Source organism: Barbatula barbatula (assembly GCF_947034865.1).
Source record: "Barbatula barbatula genome assembly, chromosome: 18".
Taxonomy (NCBI): Eukaryota; Metazoa; Chordata; class Actinopteri; order Cypriniformes; family Nemacheilidae; genus Barbatula; species Barbatula barbatula.
Window position 1 is genome coordinate 20,773,174 of NC_136781.1, and position 18,998 is coordinate 20,792,171.

Sequence of the window (18,998 nt, forward strand, 5' to 3'; positions counted from 1 at the left end):
GAACTTTCTTTTTTACATTAGTTAAAATTATGACCATCGTGGTATTTTATTCATTAAACCTTTTCACGATGTAAATGAGTGTAAACGAGTGTTTTCCAAGAAATCTTGAATATGGATATTTCTTGACTGTGAACACGTGACCTCGCGTGTGGCTGCCCGTTGCGCATGCGCGTCTCTGTCACTGCGCGCTGGAGCTAATCTACAGTGTGCTACTGGGGCAAGACTGCAGTTGAGGTTGATCACTTTTATAATGTTTTGCTGAAACCTGTCGTACATTTCTGTTCTTAAATTCATCACTTAGAGGCAGAAGTGGAAAGCATGCTGCGCGTCGGTTGGAAAGGAGCACATGCAGCTGCGCGGGTGAGTTCGATTCTATTAGCATGTCGAGAACGGTCATTCAGTGACCCACGGACAGGCCCGCCGCATTTGACATTTATTTTTAAACAACGTATTGAACAATATTTATTTGCACCATGCACTTAAGTTGCTGTTAATCGTATTAAATTATTACCTTACCGAACGAGTTGATAAATTCATTTGATTTAATGTGCTATTTACAATAACGTAAGTGACACACCGGTGTGGAATGCTACTTTACGTTAACGTCGTAACGTGTGTTCGAAAGGGGCGTTGCCGGTGCGATAGACAGACACTCTGAACCAATACAATTTCAAGTTTACGTGAGTGATACATTAGCGCACCAATAGAAACGCAACGTTTACAACAGCGTAAATGTGGGCGGGTTGTTCATGATTCAGTTTTTCTGTCATCCGGATCAGAATGCTAACCGAGGAGCTGTCGGCCAATCTGTTCAATGTTATTGCTTCACATTTAACTGCGTTTCTCAAAAATCCCGCCTGCGTTAAGTAATATGTGATCGATTTAAATCCGTTTTGTCGCTTTCTGCAAGTGTTTGTTTGATTCGTCCAATAGAAGGACGTGACCTTGTCCTTAAAGAGTTCAGTAAAGTTTCCCACACAAACACTGGCTTTCATTTTCAAGGCATCAAAACCTCACTGTTCATTCATTGTTTCTTTTAACGCTAATGGAATGAGAAAATGTTTTGATGTTTGATTCTGAATGATTATATGGTTTGATCAATCCACAAATTTCGTTTTTATTCACAAGACGTCCATCAGTACAACAGAAATTGTACTTTCACTTACCGCTTTTGTATCATAAATGTTAACTGTAAAAAATAGCAGTGACTGTTTGTGGTCATGATTAAGAAAGCTGTTGTTTAATTAAAATGTGTTTGTTTTTGTGCATGTAATGTTTGATGAATATTTGTATTGCCTCTCTACAGCAATGTGTGTGTGGGAAAGTGACGGGACAGCCGTTGCAGCACTGTCGCAGATACACCACAGCTGGAGAGTCTGGGTATGAAAATGTTATTATTAAACAGTTCTCTGGAATACTTGATTCTGATTGGTCTGTGGTCACATTCCGAGGTATGTTATTCCCAGATAACAACCTCTAAAAGTGATAACAGACTCCACATCCGGGTACTGCCGGCGAGTACAGTACTTAAATGTTGGCACATTAATGTTACAGTACACAATAATGAGTTTCAGATAACCTAAACAAACATGATTAGTGTCCATTAATCCACTTGTGTGTTAAGTAGCCGTGTAATAATAATGATCGTAATATGACGTGGTTTGCACACAACATATCCGTAAGGGATAATGTACATCCAGCCGGTTGTTATGGCTACACAAACCCATTCAGGGTGATACAAGACTTGTCCTGATCGCTTTTTTCGCAGATCTACTGCTGGGAAAATAGTGGCTGCTGGTCTTCTGACAGTGGGTGGAGGTGTCGGTGGGACGATCCTCTATGCCAAATGGGACCCTAAATTTCGAGCGAATGTAGAGAAGAGCGTTCCCTTCTGTGATCAGTTGTTTGAGATGACACTTGGCCCTAGCCCTCCTCCACTTGTTCCATTACTGAAGAAACCGGTAAGTGATGATGTCATTGTCTTGGGACACTTATGTATTCTGACTAGGCTTGTTGCCAGGGCCGTTTCTAGCCTTTTCGGCACCCTAGGCGAGATTCCCAATGGCACTGCCCTGCTACCACCATGCTCCACCTCTACACCATACAAATCATTTGCAACCTTCCATAAGAAAAAAAATAAACATTTAATAATTGTTGAAATACTGTCTGAATTCATGTACTGTATATTAAACTTCAGCAGCAACCCTTTCTTTTACTTGAAGTAGCACAACAATATATTACGTTATCAGCTATTAAATATTGTACAGTAATACACAGTTACCTGTTTTCAATTAAATAACTATTCACAAAGGAAGTAGCTGGTAGATTTCCAAAATGACTTAAAACAAAAACACCTTTGCATTTTAAACATATGCTACTGTCTTACTGAAGTGCCTTTCTGAAGTGCATCTGTCATGATTGTTTTGTTTATACCATTTCCATATTTCTGGTATCTTACAGATCCAGACACCCACATAAATGCCAGTCTGTTAGTAACTGTATTAACACTACAGCCTAAATGTGATATGTTTTACAATTATTCTCCTCTTGAAATCCACTTAAACCAAATTTTAGACATCATTTTTTATATTGAATTCCATTTCTGGTCAAGTTTATTTGAAATCTACTTTACTTTGCTAATATATCTCGTTGCTGAAATGTTCACATGCTACAGTGCTAAAATGCAGTGTCGTATTGTGCCGGTAATGATGATAGTCCAGCGACCAGCTTACAAAACAATTACTAATCGGTAGCATACCTCAATATTTTGCTTTCTTTTTCTCATCCTCAGTTTTCTTTTTACGATACTGAGCCCCTGATGCCTTTGACTTTTTCATGATGATTATTCAAACACGTTTTTTATCCAGATAGTCGGTGTCACCGTTTACATCAATTGTCTACCGCAGCACCGACCCCACCGTCATTTAATTTTTTTTATAGTAATCACTTAGTTTAGAGAAAGACCAAACTACTGCTGCGCATCTGAACGCGACTGCTGCATTCAGCGTAAGCGAAACAAGTGTCGCAGTAAAGTTCAGCAGCAGGAGTCAGATTTTATTCATCATGTGAGGGGAGTGAAGTGCTGACTGACAAGATGATGGCGGAGGCTTTTCTGTCAAAGAACATGCAGTAGAATATGTAAACAGTAAGCACTGTCATCAAGAGCCAGTTAAGTTTTCATTAGATTTTTGTTCTAATTTTAAAAGCTGGTGCCTTATCATTTATTTAACGTAAACATTTTTCTTTTGTATTCCCTTCTTATTCGTTTATTTATTTATTTGTTGCACAATGTGTACCGTGATTACTCACTTTGTTCATGTAAAATATTTTTACATGCAATATAAGAGGAAGAATAAACAATCATTCTCTCTTAGCAGAGAATGGCTTTCATTTTCCTTATCATTGCATAAATTTAATTGTGACAACAAAATATCTTCTTGTAAGAATGGTAAAGAATCCGACGTAAATGTTTTTTAATAATTAAAAAAAAAAATTCACTTGATGTGTGCTGTGATTATTCATTTTGTAAGGTCCGTGTTTAATATTGGCAAATGTCATCTTACTTTTTTGTAGTTTTCTGTGTTTTTATTATGAAAGATAATTAAACCCACCATTAAATCAAGCAATTGCCTTTCCCGAAGTGGCGCTAATTCAAAACTGAAATTAAAATGCGTCATGCGCACGGCTGCATCTTCGACAACCCCAAAGCAAACCCCCCACCCCTGGTGTCACCGGTGCTACCGGTGTTTTTACATATGCATTAACCGGTGGGAAAAATTCATCACCGCAACACTAATTCTGACCCAGCTAAAGAATGGCTTCTGTTATCACCTTTTGTCGTGTAGAAAATGTTAAATGTTTTGTCTTTTTTTTAGGCAAAGATCGAACCGTTGCAAATATCCTCGCTGTCAGAAGCCTCTAAGGAGTCCAAGCAACCCAAAGCTAAAGCAAAGAAGTCTGATCCAGCCAGTCCGGGCGCTGTAGAGGAAGCACCAGCGCCACCTGCCCCACAGACGCTTGAGGGTGAGCCACACCGTTTGTGCTGTATCATGTTTAGATGCTTTTAACGCGCATTAAACCTGTGACAGCATTATATTTATCTCTAATGTTGTGTGAACATTTATCAAATCTGAATCGCAAGCAGCATAGTTAGTCTATGGTGGCCCTGAACAATAGCCTGACACATACACGAAGTGAGATATTGCGGAAGATGTTTCAAAGATAAGTCCATAAAGTGACCTGCAATTCTATGTTTTAAACACAGATGGCGAAAGAAAACGTCAAGGAAACTGAATTTTGTGTTTGATATTTAAATAAACAGGCTACTTGAGCGAAGAATGAGATGTTTTCTGATTACATAAACACACAAACAAGCTGAATTTCTAATCTCACCTGAAACCTGAAAGGTTTACAGACGCTCTGGTTTTGATCTTCGCAGAGATTGTCAGTGTGGTCTGTATTTCTCATGTAAGTTTTAATGTTGTTGCAGAAGCCTCTGCAGAGGCAGCTCATATTATTTCAGCTCTCAGTGAGGTGCCCTCTATGCCCGCGCCGGGTACGAGTGATGAAACCGCACACAAGCCCCCTGTGCCAGCCCCCCCTGCAGGTCAGCACTGGATCACTCACACGGCCGTTAACTCCTGATCTGGCATCAGTGTTTTCCTGTAAAGCATCCATTACATCTGCACGTGGTTGACCATCACAATCTCATCCTTTTACCTGCACAGGCACTTTCTGTCTGTTTTCTGTTCTGTATGCGTGTCTGTTTGTTTTTTGTTTTACTAACCCAACGTCTGGTATCTGACACTCTTTCCCGAGAACCAACATGCGCCTTTCCTCATTTGTAATGGGACCGTATATGTTTGTGACTGCTATTTTTGTTCCGGTTTGTGTAAAAATGATAGGTATATCGTCCAATCCTGTGTGTAGCTAAAGGAACCATGAGTGAGAATGTTTCATCTCAGGCTGTGTGCTGTGTTTGTGTGTGTAACAGATGACTGTAAAGAATGCTCTCATCCTGGGACCGTGCTGAAGGAGAGATCGGCAGATGAAGTGACCGCTCGACTCGCTCAACAGGATAAAGCTGAGCATGACACTCTGATGGGTGAGCACGCGTATAAGGACATCACGTGATTTAACACTCATGACTTCAGCAGTTCTTGTCATCAGTTGGCTTTTCATTTCCTACTGTCATGAGGTTCACAAATCTAACGTATCGACAGAATGACTGACACCCGTAGACCATAGATGCCATTTAATTAGATTATTTTCACCTGCTAAATTCTAACAGGTTCATGTTAGGTTGTGTTATGTGATGGTTCTCTGGCTAATGTTTGAACTCTTCTCAGCTTTGACTGTTGGACTAGAGGAAACACTGGGCAGCACAGCTAAGATCACCCTACAGTCCATAGGAGCACAGGAGGCCGCGCTAAACGCCATTGCTGCACACACAAACAAACTCAAAGAGGCCATGGACTCACAGGTACACAGACACATAAATCGTGATGTAACGAGTCACCGTGAGCTGGTTGAAATGTGTGAAGATTCAAGCCGGTTGAGATGTTATTTGAACCGCAAAATATGTTTTGAACAGCAGGAGCCTAGCAAACTTGGAAAACGTGGATATGCTGATATTTCTTGAATATACAAAGAAAAGCACACACAAAGTCTTACTTTGTTTATTTAATAGATGTTTTATTTGAAATTTGTTTTAAAATTGCAGTTTAGTTTTTATCATTTTATTTTCAAATAAATCATGAATGATCAGTATCGTGAAACGCATCGTAAGCCGAGTTAACCTTTACATCCCTACATATCACTTCTGGCCAGGGTGAAGAGGTTTAAGGGCTTGAACTTCATGTATTGTTGTAGGGATTAAGCGCCCTTATCTCACGTCAATGTTGTTATCTTTTCGCAAATCATTGATTCTCCCTATTTTCAAAGTCTTTATCAATTTATTTTCTGGTGTTCATGTGCATTTGTGTTCTCAGACTCCTCCAGACAAGAAGTCATCTCAGTGGAGAGAACTGAACGAGGCTATGAGCGAGAGAACCCGAGCTGTGGATGAGGCCGGAGAAGCCCTGCGTCAAGCCAAGTGAGACCAACACTTGATACAACTGACAATATTTGTGTCTTGCCTTAAAACCAAAAGGAAACCGGTCTTCCCTGCAACAGGGCCACATTTGTTACAAATGAGCTAAAAGATATATTTCAAGTCAATATTTGACATCTAATGAGGTAAGTACGCTGTAAAAGCAGGTCGTTGTTGATTGGTGGGATGCATTTGGCCTGCGGGCCGCCAGGTGACTATCAAAGACCTATAGCCTATGGGGTGGTTTCCCAGACAGGGATTATATTTAGTCAGGACTAGGCCTTGGTTAAATCATGCCTGACAAAAACTATTACTTGTGTGCATTTTAACACAAAATTAGGACTAGTTTTAGGCCCTGTACGGGAAACCATTCCTATAATAACCTACCTCAAATAAAGTATTCCACTTTAAAAATCGCTCCCTGAGTAATAATACACACTAACTACATACAGGTCCTACTACAAACTGTATTGATGATGTGTTTTACATGTTATGTTTCAGAGAAGAGCTTGAGAAACTTCGTAGTGTGATTAACCACGCTAAAGGATCCAAGATCGATGCCGTGAGACCACAGATACTGGCGGCAGAGGAGAATTTACACAACATGATTGTTGATCTGGACGATGTTGTAACCAAAGTAAGTGTATTGATCTAACCACAGTAATGTGATGGTACATGTGAAAGTGGGCAACCAAAAATCTATATCACATTTTTTATGTTCTGTTGGTTTCACGGTATATCACAGTTTTTCCTCCCTACTTGACCTTTACATGAAACAAATGTAATTAAAGAGACTTTTGTATTGACTGTCAATGGCTCAAAAGCAAATTATACTAAAATGTATGAATGAGATCGTATGTATTAATATGATTTGGCCGCCATTTCCTTTTATTCCACCACTGTGTAAAGAGACCAGCAGAGACTCTACACACTGTATATGACACGTGTGTGTGTGTGTTTGTGTCTGCTGCAGGTACAGAATGCCCAGACGGAGGCGAAGATCGTCTCTCAGTACAGTGAGCTGGTGAATGAAGCCAAAGTTCAGTTTCAGAAAGAGCTCGCCAGCATCACACCTGAGATCCAGGCCAACTGGAAGGGACTCAGTAAGTTCTCGCACGTTTTATGAATACATGTTTTATAAATCAGAACCTTATTAATGTCTAATTTAATCTAATATACAAAAAACTAAATAATGACTTTAGGGCTGCAACAACTAATCGATAAAATCGATATGAAAATAGTTGTCAACGAATTTCATTATCGATTAGTGGGTCTGTGACGTCACTTGCAAGCTGCGCAGTTCTAAATCAAGCGTGTCTTCTTCCCTTTTAAAATGACCGTTGTAGACGTGTCCCTCTGTGCAGCATGCCTCATGTGCAGTTTTAAAGTCAAAATAATAGTTGGTTGCAGCCCTAAATTCCTTCATGAATTTGACTGATCTTTTCAAAGAACTGAGTTGACACAAGAATGATTACAATGTTGAGAAAGTATTGAGAAATAACATAAAACTTTGTGATGAGAATTTCTAAAAACAAAGTTGGATGAAGGTTATCTTATGTACTTACTAACTAGCATAAAGAAAACTCTTGAATATCTTTCAGCGGGGAAGCTGAGCGCAGACGATCTGAACGCTCTGATCGCTCACGCTCACCGGCGCATCGATCAGTTGAACCGTGAGCTGGCTGAGCAGCGAGTGAGGGAGCAGATCCACATCGAGACGGCCCTGGAGCAGCAGAAGCTGGAGAATAAGAAAGCCGTGGAGAGAGCCGTGATTTCTGCTCTGGAGCACAGCCATGAGGACATGAGACTGGAGCAAGAGAAGAAGGTATGGGCTTTATCACCACACTTTTTAGGATACAGTTAAATGACCTTTACTCACACTATAGTTACCAATGCTGTGTGTGTGTGTGCAGATGCAGGAAGTGCGTGAGGTGATGGAGGCTGAGATGAGAACACAGCTGCGGCGTCAGGCTGCTGCACACACAGATCACCTGCGTGACGTGCTGAAGGTGCAGGAGCAGGAGCTGCGTGAGGAGGCCCTTGAGGTACCAACACTCACATCTGATTTTCATTTCACATTTCAGAGCAGTTTTCTGGAATATTGAGCCTCATGGTGAAATTGTTTCAAAGCTGAACCAGTTAACTCTATACAGACGCCTCCTTAGGCTAACTATCTTAAAGGAAGTAAAAGTTTTGTCTTCAGTTACTGGAAGGAACCCTCAGTTCCTTTCCAACCCACTGGCCGAAGCAAAAACAACCATGAAAAAGGTCTCAAAGTTTTGAAAGTATGATTTTCCATAGTTGTGTAAGTATACAGGTCAATTTCAGAATTGTCCTAACGGTATATATTCCTCATAATTGGCCATATGAAAAATAAAATATAGTCACTTTTTATGTTCTATAAAGAACATTCTCTTCTCTATTTGTTGGGTATTATTGCTTCTGGTTTGTGCATTTTGATTCAAAGAAATCAATAAGTATGATGTCATTCAGAAACTGTGTCCTTTTTCTGTCACGTCCATAACACATGTTTATTTCTCTTTCTTAAAATAGAAAACCCTTGCACTCGTGATAGATGTGTTTTTATGTTTAGATTCCATTTCTAGGGGATTAGTGAAATAAAACATTGAAAACAGTTCAATATATTGGAAACTAGGGAATGGGATGTAACGATTCACTGTGAGCTGGTTTAAGAATCAGTTATAACATGATTCAAGCGGTCGAGATGTTATTTGAATGGGCCACTGTGTTCAGTCTTAGTTTGGTTATTTTTGTATTATACATTTTTTATTTCATTTGGAAATTGTTTTAAAATTGTTTTGTGTTGCAATTTGACATAAAATTATATTTTTATTTTGCAAAGAAATGTGCAGCATTTGAGAAGAAAGGGCAATTTTTTATTTCAAATTTCTCAAATGATTTTGTAAAAATAAATCGTGAATGAATCGAATCGTGAATCGCATTGCATCTTTACATCCCCGTTGGTAACAGATACATTCCCTGACAGTTTGTGTGTCACATCCATAACGCTTGGTATTTTTTGTATACTTGCATATTATGTAGACTTTAATTTTGTGAAATGAAAAAATCTGAAATGTGATCAAATCTGATCAAATAAAACAAAATACTCACAGAGTACACCGAAATTCAATTGTTCGACATTACCCCCTTAGGATCAGGAGATTTTGTCCTTGTGTATCTGCTGACCTGATTTGGATGTAACTCCTGTTTAACAGTGAAACTGTCATCTGTGTGTAGATCCTGAACAGTAAGGTGATGGAGCAGGAAACTCATTACCGTAGACTGACTCAAGAGCAACTGGACACTTTCACTCTTGACATGAACGCAGCTTACGCCCGGCTGAAGGGCATCGAAGAGGCCATAGACAGTACGTCTGAATTCACTTCAGCTCTTCCAGTCATTTTCAGCGTTCCTGAGCTTGAAATATTTTTATTTCAGATTGAAATTCATGCGTTTGTTTTTGTTTTAAGGTCACGTCATTGCTGAGCAAGAGGCCCGTAAAGCTCACCAGCTCTGGCTGTCTGTGGAGGCGCTGAACTACACCCTCAGGTCAGCAGGTGCAGATTCGCCCACCGAGCCTCTAGATGGCGCTGTGTGTGCCATCAAAGAGAGCTGCGCAGAAAACGAGTTCGCTCAGGCTTTGGCCGGCGCCATTCCAGATGAGTCACTCAGCCGAGGGATCTACAGCGAAGCTTCCCTCCGAGCTCGCTTCTACAACATCCGCCGGCTTGCGCGACGCGTGGCACTTATCGACGAAACCCGCAACAGCCTTTACCAGTACTTCCTGTCCTACCTGCAAGCCGTCCTTTTGTTTGAGAGAGAACAGGAGGCTCCTCCTACGAAGCTAGCACCCGAGGACCTCCACACGTTCAAGCTGCTCGCCTACGCGACCTATAGCATCGAGCGCGGCGACCTTGAACTCGCCGCAAAGCTCGTCAATCAACTCCGAGGCGAGTCACGGCGTGTGGCGCAGGACTGGCTTAAAGAAGCCCGGCTCACTCTAGAAACAAAGCAGGTGATCAGCCTGTTATCGGCGTACGCTAACGCCACGGGGTTGGGCACCACGCAGGCCCCTTAGCCACACCCACTCTTCTGAGAGTATGTAAATTAGGAGGAGTGTTACGTGTTAAAGGATCCTGACGCTCCTCTGGTTAATTTATAAATATGTTGCGTGCTAGCCAATTTGTTTTCTTATTTGTCCAAAGCACTTTTGCAGGAAGGCTCTGCCCTCAAAACGTACGTGGCCTACCATCCAGAAGAACCAGTTAGGGATGTGTAAATGTAAAGGGATAGTTTACCCAGAACTGAAAATTCCCTCAGCATTCTTTCAGCCTCAAAATATCTTTGTTCTGAAGAAGCAAGGAGGTTGAATGAAAACGATGACAGAATTTTCCGTTTTTGGTGAACTACCCCTTTAAGTTAGCAGTTAGCAGTGGCATTCCTCTCTGTACATGACACGTCCGTCACTGGTAACCAGGTGTGCATTTAGCCCGATAACTGTCTCCGATTCCACATGTAACGCTTCAGTTTCAAAGTTTTGACTGGTTCTTTATTAAGCAGACTGTTGAGAATTATCAAGCTTTCTCTCAGTGTTGAATATCAATAAATCATGCTTGTTGACAAGAATGTTATTTCTTATTTTGGTTTATTTTTCATCATGTGTCTATACATTTAATGTATGGAATATGATGAAGTTTCTCATTTAAAACCCCACCCCGGTATGGCTAGTTTGCTTCAGCGGGTCAATGCCTTTAAATAGACTTCAACTGACATTATACCTGACATTTATTTTGCATTGTGCCTTGTTAGGACACGGTGTTATTTCACAGAAAGTGTTGTAGTTGGCTGTTAGGTGTTTTTATTCCACTGCAGTATCTAAAGTCAGCCGATGAACTGCCACTGAAAACACATCACTGCCGTGTGCAGAAAGTTCATGTCAGCTCAGCTTTGTCTCATCTTTAGCTGTCGTCTCTTGTTGATAAATGACTTCTGGTTTCAGCAAATCGCTGTATGATCTGTAAAAAGCCGTTGGGATGCAAATTAAAAATGATTTTATTTCCTCTTGAATAAGTAGTTCAAACTAAATCTTCTTAATTTTCTTTAGTTAAACACATAAATAATTTAATAATAATGGGCATGTGGTCTAGAAAGGGTAAAGCTCATACAAAGCGCATCCATCCATCATTCAAGACAGTAATCCAAATGACTCCGGTGAGTTAACAAGTGTCTTTTGATGTGAAATGGTGTGTCATGAGAAAATGATTTTCAATTATTGGCAAGAGTTTATCCAGACTGGAACCAAAACAAACATATCCGAGGGCTAAATTCAAGTATGACTGCCCGTCTTCAACTTATCTCATTGGTTGTCCTGTGTCTCTTGACAAAACACATGACATGTCACAAGATCGTGAGAGAATTGAACTTTTTGGGTGAATTATGTTTTCTAAACAGACTGTAATATTAGGTTTTATTTCTACCAATCTATGTACAAATACTGATTTGTATAGATACATACACCTATTTGTATGTAATTCAGATGAACTTCTATGAACAGAAGTGGATTTGTTGGGACCTTATGTGCTTATTCTTCAATTAGAACACGCACGTCAGGACCGTAGCCAGCCTTGTTGAAGGGGTGGTTCTTTTGTGCTTGGGTATCAACAATTAAACCTAATGTTGTCTATAAAAACTTTATAAATATAATGAATAATAAAGTTAACACAAGCTACAGATTTGTAACTATAAACAGGGCTTGATACTGTGGTTTTCCAAAATGACTGGTCCTGCTCTAGCTGCTTTGAGCGGGTCTTGAACCAACGTCTGTCTGGTATGGGAGTCGAGCGCTCTAATGAGGAGGTGTCACAGTGTCGACAGAGCATCTCTAGAAGTCTGGGACTCAGGTTTACTTGCACAGCTCTCTCTCTCTTTTACACTTGCCACCTAGCATTTTCACTGTCAACAATTTTGAATTTGGGAAATTATTTTATATGACTGAAGTTGACAATGGCATGCTGTGAGATCATGCATCAAAACATCCCAAAAATACAACGAAGATGTTTCAATACGCAACTCCACACTCATTGAAAAGTGTTACCAAATTAATAAATGGATGCCAACTAATTGGGACAAGGGCCTGCCTACTACCCCAACCTTTCTATACATTTGATTCATTATTAAACAACTGTTTTAAATATTTTCTTCATCTGGTTAAAAAATGCGGAATAGTTAGTTTGGCGAAAGGCGGATTCGAACTTGCTTTATAGTGTCAAAACTGATATTACTTATGCACACGTCTTTCTCACTGCACCACTGAAACTTGACTTTTTTTTGCTTCCGACACCCATGATCCTTCTTATTGGCAGTTGTTAATTGAAAGGACACATTTTTATTACAAAACTTCACAAAAAAACGGACTTCCTCTCGCTCCACTGGCTACCTGTAGAAGCCCGTATCAGGTTCAAGTCACTGATGTTTGACTACAGGACTATTACTGGATCTGCACCGGCATACTTTCACACCCTACATTCTGCAAACCAGTAGCGTCTTGTATTGTCTTCTACTTAACAGGGCAGTAAATCGCTCTGCCGCTCATTCTCCATCAACTCCTTCCTGGTGGAACATTCTTGCCTTTCTGAGGTTAAACTGTATTAGAAGTTTACCTCATTTTAAAAAATCCAAAGCATATCTTTCTTACTAAACGATTGTTTCATTATCACAACGTGAGTCACTGCGAGACTGTGAACTGGGCATTCATTGACATGAACAGTCAAACTGGTATGATAGCTTAAGAAATGAGGCCTGGACAAAGAGAGGAACAAATAAATAATTTACAGATTTTATTTGAGTAGAGAACTCTTGAGTACATACAGCAAACGTGTCCTTTGTGTATTATGAGTAAGTAGAGGAGTATTTGTGAAATATTAGACAATGCACTTTTCTCCATATTCCACGCTGCAGGAAGAATCTTAGCATCAGAGTTAATCACTGTTATAGGTCTGTAGTTCCAGATCAGACAAGATGCTCCTGCAAGATGACAGACAGAAAGGGTACAAGTTATTATATACAGACTTCTCTCAATTCTTCTGCATAAAGGAGTTAAACGTACATTTGCTGCTCAGACAGCTGAAACTCCTGCTGGACTCTCTGAATGAGCTTTGACATCTCGGGCAAACAGAAACCAGCAGCGATCTGAAGCAGTTCTACCGCCTGATTCACATCACCACTCTCCTTTATACACGTCAAGAACTTATTCAGCAGCTCCTCACTGACACAACAACACAAATACATTCATATTGACATGATACAGTGCTAAAATGACAATGTAGCTTTAAATAAAGGTTCCTTCACTCATCAAAGATCGAGGAATTGTAAAATTGATTAGAAAGACAAGAAAAGTCCTTATGCATCACAGACATTTCTATAGTGAAGATAAATATTCAACTTTAAAATACAATCTGTATTAAAATATTATTTTAAAGTCTGTATCCAGTTATCGCAAAAAAATGGAAAAGGCATCAAAGTTCACTTGAAACCGTATAAATCTGGACGTACCTTGGAACTCTGTTGTTGGTCTTAAAAAGCTTTAGCATATCCCTGAATGAAGAGATATAATATGAAATCATTATGTTTTTTAACCCTAAATTTTGGGCTTATTTAAGTTAATAGACAAAGGCGATGCTACCAGGCCTCAAGTCTCCTCTGAGCTGCTAGCAATATGGAAATGACGTCGCTGAGAGAAGAAGCTGTCCAGCTCAGCGTAACCTTTCCACGGTCCCCCGTTTCGTACATTTTTTTCACGTCCAGTGCACACTGAGCAAAAGACTCCTGAACCTGCACAGCAAAACATACAAGTGCATTAAAACACGTCAGATTCTACACCTGTGAACACACATATCAGATCTTTCCTGAGGTGCTGTGATACCTCTTGACTTTGCTTCTCTCTGGCCATGAGAGTCAGCACCTCTTCCACCAGATTCTGTCTGTTTCCATGGCCCAGCTGTTCGATATCTGCAGAACCCCAATGTATTGGTGTAAGTTCAATGTAATATTCACTGTATCATGATACATGGCATTTCAGAGAGGGTAAAAAAACATCTTCACCTTTCCATATCTGAGGAATGAGGTCTAATCTGTTGTCGGTATCCAGAGCTTGAAGTAAATCTCTCATGACATTGGAATTAGGGTAGTACACCTGCAGATCAGATAACATCATGTATTTCAGCAGTGTGTGTGTGTGTTTAAAATGAAGCATTGTGTTTATAATGTTCACTCACTGAGGGAATCTGATCTCTGTACCACTTCAACACCACATCAATGTTCTCCATCATACACAGCAGACTGAAGAAGCGTGCGCTGCAGTATCACAAGACAAATTCATTATTTACTTCTTTCCCCAAAGTGTTTTTGTGAGGATTAAACACACACTTGATTTGTTTTGTAGATGCTTTACTCACTAGTAAATGTTCTGCTGGAAAACCTCTCCCAGTAATCTCCAGTTGTCTCCAACCCCAAGCAGCTCATGGACTCTATACGCCTGCTCCATGTCTTTAGTGTCAAGACACTGCAGAGAGACAAACAGGGCACACGTCATATTTGGAAAGAATACTTGATCATAAACCGAAAGTGTTCAACTGAAAAGTACTTACGATCCTCATAGCGGTAATGAAGAACAGTGCTGCAGAACAAAGTGTCACATCACACATATGAAACACAACCAACTAACCAAATAACCCATATATGAATAAACTCATACCATCATCCGGGTCCTGAGACCTGAAGCTCTTTCCAGAAACCTCATTCATCACTTCCTGTAAAACGTCTGATTGGCCCTGAATTGGGGCACCTGCAAAGCCGAGCATCATGGCAAATAAATGACTGCGTTCATGTGTACTTGATTTTATATACCAGTGTCCCTCAAACATTTTGGTTGTAGGGCTCCCTTGATTATGATAAATTACAATATTTCATAAAATGCCACAAAATCTGTGGCCCCCCCTGGACTCATATTGGGCCCCCCCGTTTGAGAACCACTGTTATATACCCGTATCGATTATTGTGTTCATGTGCCAATTTACTTGATAAAGCATGAAAGAAATATACATATATAACTTCAATGACCTGCTTTATAAAAGATGCACAGCACGTGATTGTAAGAGGCCAAACTGGGTTCTGAAAGAGACCGGCAGAGAATAAACGTTTAGTACAGATGCCAAAACAGACATTTTGATAACAATTCCGGCACGTGTTTGACAGACCGATGGCCAGAGCCTTCATCTCACTGATGACGGGAAAGGCCTGCGATTTTCCCAGTGCACCACAGCGTCTCAGAGCCTTCAGGACAGCATTAAGCGTCAAGAGATTGGGTCTGATCTTCTGTTCTGCCATCTGCTTCAGAAGATCCTAGAAAACACACACCAACACACGACTGATGCTGCCGCTGGAACTGAACACATAACGGATAAAGATAAAGAAAACTACACACCAGTATCAGCTCCCATTTCTCATTGTATTTCTCTTGTACTTCTGGAGCGGCTGTGATCAGGGCATTGAAGATGTGCACATCAGCTAGACAAGAATACATGAGAGAACGTCTTCAGAAAATAACATTCAGCTTCATTTGAAGGAATAGTTCACTTTCAAATGAACATGAATTGGATGATTAACAAACATCCCATTACTTCTGCTCTTTTCAAATCTTTATTTTCAATGGCAGAAAGTCATTTTAGTGAACTATGATCCCTTTAACTGATGAAAAAGCGTCCTCACCTGTCAGGCGGTTGTTTAGCAGGTCAGTGTAGGTGCTGAAAGCTTTGGAGTATGCGCCATACTGTAAATGCAAGCAGACCAGGGTTAACAAATACAAACACAACAGGAAAAGAGCGACGTGGGAAAACTAAGACCGAACGCATCTCTTACCTTCACCATACCCCTGATGAGAGCGCTGTATGAACGCGTGTTAGGCTCTGACAGAAGTGCAAATATTCTCTCAGCATTATTTTTCTCTCTAAAGGAACAAAACAAAGACAACTTATGATCACAACACCATAACACTCTCATAGCCCATCGGTAACAGCAGGCGTATACGCTTACTAAAAGAGAGAGAGAGAGCAAGTGAGAGCGTTCATTATTTGGACGGTTATTTTGGGTACGGCTGTTTTTAGGTTACGATTTAAAATCGATAGTTCACCCAAAAGTGAAAATTCGGTAACCTTCAAGTTGTTTTAAATCTGTATAAATGTCCCTGTTCTGATGAACTGTTTCCTTTCAGAAATCCTCAAAATGTCTTCTATTGTGTTGTTTGAAACAACTTGAGGATGAGCAATTCACTTTTAGATGAACTGTCCCTTTAAGAGCATTTCTCAGAAATCCTTACTCCATCTTTAATCTAATGCGCGTGTGTGTGTGTGTGTGTGTGAGAGAGACACTGTACCACTTACTTCCAGACGGCTCTTGGTAAATCTGAAGGTTTGTGTGGTCTTCCTTTCTTACTCTGCGATTCATCCTGCACCACCTAAATTACGTTAAAAATACAGACGTTACTTCAGTCTACAATCGATGCTGCCTCTGGATATATAATAGTGCGTAGTATATAATCGATAATCTTATAGATTATTACTGCAAGGTGGTTTCGGAGCTTGCGTGAGACCACTTACAGTTTCCTCTGCCCTCTGCTCTGGAGCATCTTGTACAGGATCGTGGTCTCCATAAAAACAAATGAGATCTAACAGCTGATTGGTCACATCCAATGACACAGAGGTCCCTGCGCAGAACATTCCCATCGGAGCGCATAACAGACAGATTGGAAGACAGCATTGGCATAATACAAAAAACCACAACAAGCGTTTAGTTCGGGTGGTTTGTGAGAGTTCTGACCGGCCTGCAGCAGTTGATCGTACAGATCCGCAGCAGCTCTGACTTTCCTCAGCTGAATCCTCTCAATCAGAGCCGCTTCGGACGACTCCTCTATCTGAAGCTCATGGCTCTCTGGCATCAAACACTTTCAACAGAAGAAGAAGAAGCAGAAAGTCATCCGGTGCCTTCAGCCTCCATCACACACATCATTTCAGATACCAACACTTCCCACTCACAGGAATATGAGGCTCTGCGTAGTCCTTCTGGAAGTATTTCGGGAATTTATCGATGAAATATTTTGCAGCGTTTCTGCCTGATTCTTGGGACAAGGAAAATAATTTCTGCGTAGGAGAGAATAAAGTCTCATCAATGGTCACATGTCATTTTATATTACAAAAGAGACGCACATACATTTTTTTATAGTTTATTTAAAAAAATGTTTTCAAGCCATTTATTTTTATCATCAGAGATTTCTCATGTCCTCAAAGGAATTGTTTAACACCCATTGACTTCCACTGTATAAACACAAGTTCTGACATATGAAGTTTTAGTTCTACTCACATACTCTCCTGCTGTTCTTGGTGTGAGAAATGGATCATCCTGAAATCTGTAATGTGATGCTGAAGGATCCTGTGTTGTGTACACGCGCACGCACACACACACACACACACACACGCACGTACACACACATAACTATGCATGAAGATGACACTTTAAAGCAGCATTGTGAGGTTTGTGTTACTTTGACATACCCTGTTGACAGTGGATGCCAGTGCTTGTAAGAGAGCCTCCTTGCTCCTGATAAACAATATGAAATCATTCATGAATTAACCATCAATAATTATTAATGATAAAGTAAATTCACAACGAGTCTGGGGAAAGCACCACCAGCACTTACCATGTTTTCTTCTTTGGAACGGCTATTTCTTCTTGGGAAGAAAATACAAATATATAACTATTTTTTCCAAAACAAAGCACAAAGGCCTAATGCAGATGAACGTCTTACCTGATGCTGAAACTGCAGGCTGTTGATGTGCAGCAGAACTCAGAGTCAAATTCCTGAAACCAGATCATATCATCCATGTGAACTTCACATTTACATGCATCATGTAACAGCCCCTTGAAATGACCTACAGACCACTAGTGATGTCAGGGAAAAAAAAGACAAATAACAACAAATGTCAAATAAACGGACTCACAAGCCCGTGTGTGCGCATATATCTCACCTGTTTGATTTCTGTGTGTTAATGTGAAACAATCGGCTACTTTTACACACATGATGCCTAAGCGCCTGTGTACAGGAGGACGCCATGACACTCGACTCGGGCAGAACATATCATTGGTTGGCAAATATGTCATATCTGTTCCTGTCGTGTATAAGTTCTTCCTGCAGGGGGCGCTCGGCGGCTCACAAAACAAACCCTCATTCCAATCTGTGGACTTTTTGCTTCATTTTGGACTCTCTTCGTTATATTACTTGCAATAAATATATTTAGTATTTTAATAGATATTTGGCATATTTATAAGATTTATCTGTGATACAAATATGATCCTGTCGCAAGTACAATGCGCGATAAAAACGTAGAATAACACGGACGACTGGGATTGGTGTATTCTGGCCAGCGTTGAGAAAAGAAATACGTGTCACGTGATGTGCTTAACGATAATTACATTTTAAAATAACGCTGTGGAATTTAAATAGCATTATATAACAACAGGCAAGAAGATAGAACACAAAGTTATTATTTAGATTTATTGCAAAATAAAGGTCCAAAAAGCCCCGCCCACTTCTGGTTACGCGTGGCTAACGTACGTTCTAGGCTTGTTCGACTTGATGCGGCGCCACAAGATCCGACAAGGGGATGACATCATAGTACCGCGAGAGCGATTCGAAAAACCAGCTTTCGAAACGCTCTCGCGGTACTATGATGTCATTCCATAAAGTCAAACAAGCCTCTTCTGTCGGAAGGAAGTTTCCATTCCGAGCAAATGTTAATTTTTTTGTACATATGTCGTAGAATAAAAACATCAGTTT

The 18,998-nt window shown here is 40.3% G+C and overlaps 2 protein-coding genes across 4 annotated transcripts; one reads left to right on the plus strand and one right to left on the minus strand.

Annotated features, from left to right (window-relative positions):
• The first annotated feature begins 142 nt into the window (after positions 1 to 142).
• immt (inner membrane protein, mitochondrial (mitofilin)) lies at positions 143 to 11,852 on the plus strand. 2 transcript variants are annotated; one of them, XM_079479535.1, is made up of 14 exons: positions 143 to 360; positions 1,307 to 1,380; positions 1,769 to 1,961; positions 3,876 to 4,023; positions 4,490 to 4,606; positions 4,994 to 5,104; positions 5,349 to 5,482; positions 5,991 to 6,094; positions 6,593 to 6,728; positions 7,065 to 7,194; positions 7,693 to 7,916; positions 8,005 to 8,136; positions 9,350 to 9,479; positions 9,583 to 11,852. In XM_079479535.1, the coding sequence occupies exons 1-14, from the start codon at positions 319 to 321 to the stop codon at positions 10,188 to 10,190; spliced, it is 2,283 nt and encodes a 760-aa protein (XP_079335661.1). In that variant the 5' UTR covers positions 143 to 318; the 3' UTR covers positions 10,191 to 11,852. The 2 variants fall into 2 exon arrangements, with proteins under 2 accessions (XP_079335661.1, XP_079335662.1); XM_079479536.1 differs by lacking the exon at positions 4,490 to 4,606 and having other exon boundaries at positions 159 to 360; positions 9,583 to 11,177.
• A 1,071-nt stretch (positions 11,853 to 12,923) lies between these two features.
• ptcd3 (pentatricopeptide repeat domain 3) lies at positions 12,924 to 18,290 on the minus strand. Of its 2 annotated transcripts, none has more exons than XM_079479537.1 (24): positions 18,190 to 18,290; positions 17,970 to 18,022; positions 17,862 to 17,892; positions 17,716 to 17,761; positions 17,525 to 17,593; positions 17,200 to 17,304; positions 16,985 to 17,108; positions 16,765 to 16,871; positions 16,549 to 16,622; positions 16,028 to 16,115; positions 15,878 to 15,938; positions 15,594 to 15,676; positions 15,367 to 15,511; positions 15,230 to 15,280; positions 14,865 to 14,954; positions 14,758 to 14,786; positions 14,566 to 14,672; positions 14,386 to 14,464; positions 14,213 to 14,303; positions 14,034 to 14,119; positions 13,794 to 13,942; positions 13,664 to 13,705; positions 13,218 to 13,376; positions 12,924 to 13,135 (listed from the first exon to the last, which is right to left on the minus strand). In XM_079479537.1, the coding sequence occupies exons 1-24, from the start codon at positions 18,273 to 18,275 to the stop codon at positions 13,090 to 13,092; spliced, it is 2,001 nt and encodes a 666-aa protein (XP_079335663.1). In that variant the 5' UTR covers positions 18,276 to 18,290; the 3' UTR covers positions 12,924 to 13,089. The 2 variants fall into 2 exon arrangements, with proteins under 2 accessions (XP_079335663.1, XP_079335664.1); XM_079479538.1 differs by having other exon boundaries at positions 17,862 to 17,889; positions 18,190 to 18,281.
• Positions 18,291 to 18,998: the final 708 nt, after the last annotated feature.

Coding starts and splice junctions, on each gene's coding strand:
- immt (XM_079479535.1), top strand. CDS start 319: ATGCTGCGCGTCGGTTGGAAAGGAGCACATGCAGCTGCGCGG. Junction 6,095..6,592: donor GAAGCCCTGCGTCAAGCCAA/GTGAGACCAACA, acceptor GTTATGTTTCAG/AGAAGAGCTTGAGAAACTTC. Junction 8,137..9,349: donor TGCGTGAGGAGGCCCTTGAG/GTACCAACACTC, acceptor ATCTGTGTGTAG/ATCCTGAACAGTAAGGTGAT.
- ptcd3 (XM_079479537.1), bottom strand. CDS start 18,275: ATGGCGTCCTCCTGTACACAGGCGCTTAGGCATCATGTGTGTAAAAGT. Junction 14,787..14,864: donor GTCTCAGGACCCGGATGATG/GTATGAGTTTAT, acceptor TTTGTTCTGCAG/CACTGTTCTTCATTACCGCT. Junction 13,706..13,793: donor CAGAGGAGACTTGAGGCCTG/GTAGCATCGCCT, acceptor CTCTTCATTCAG/GGATATGCTAAAGCTTTTTA.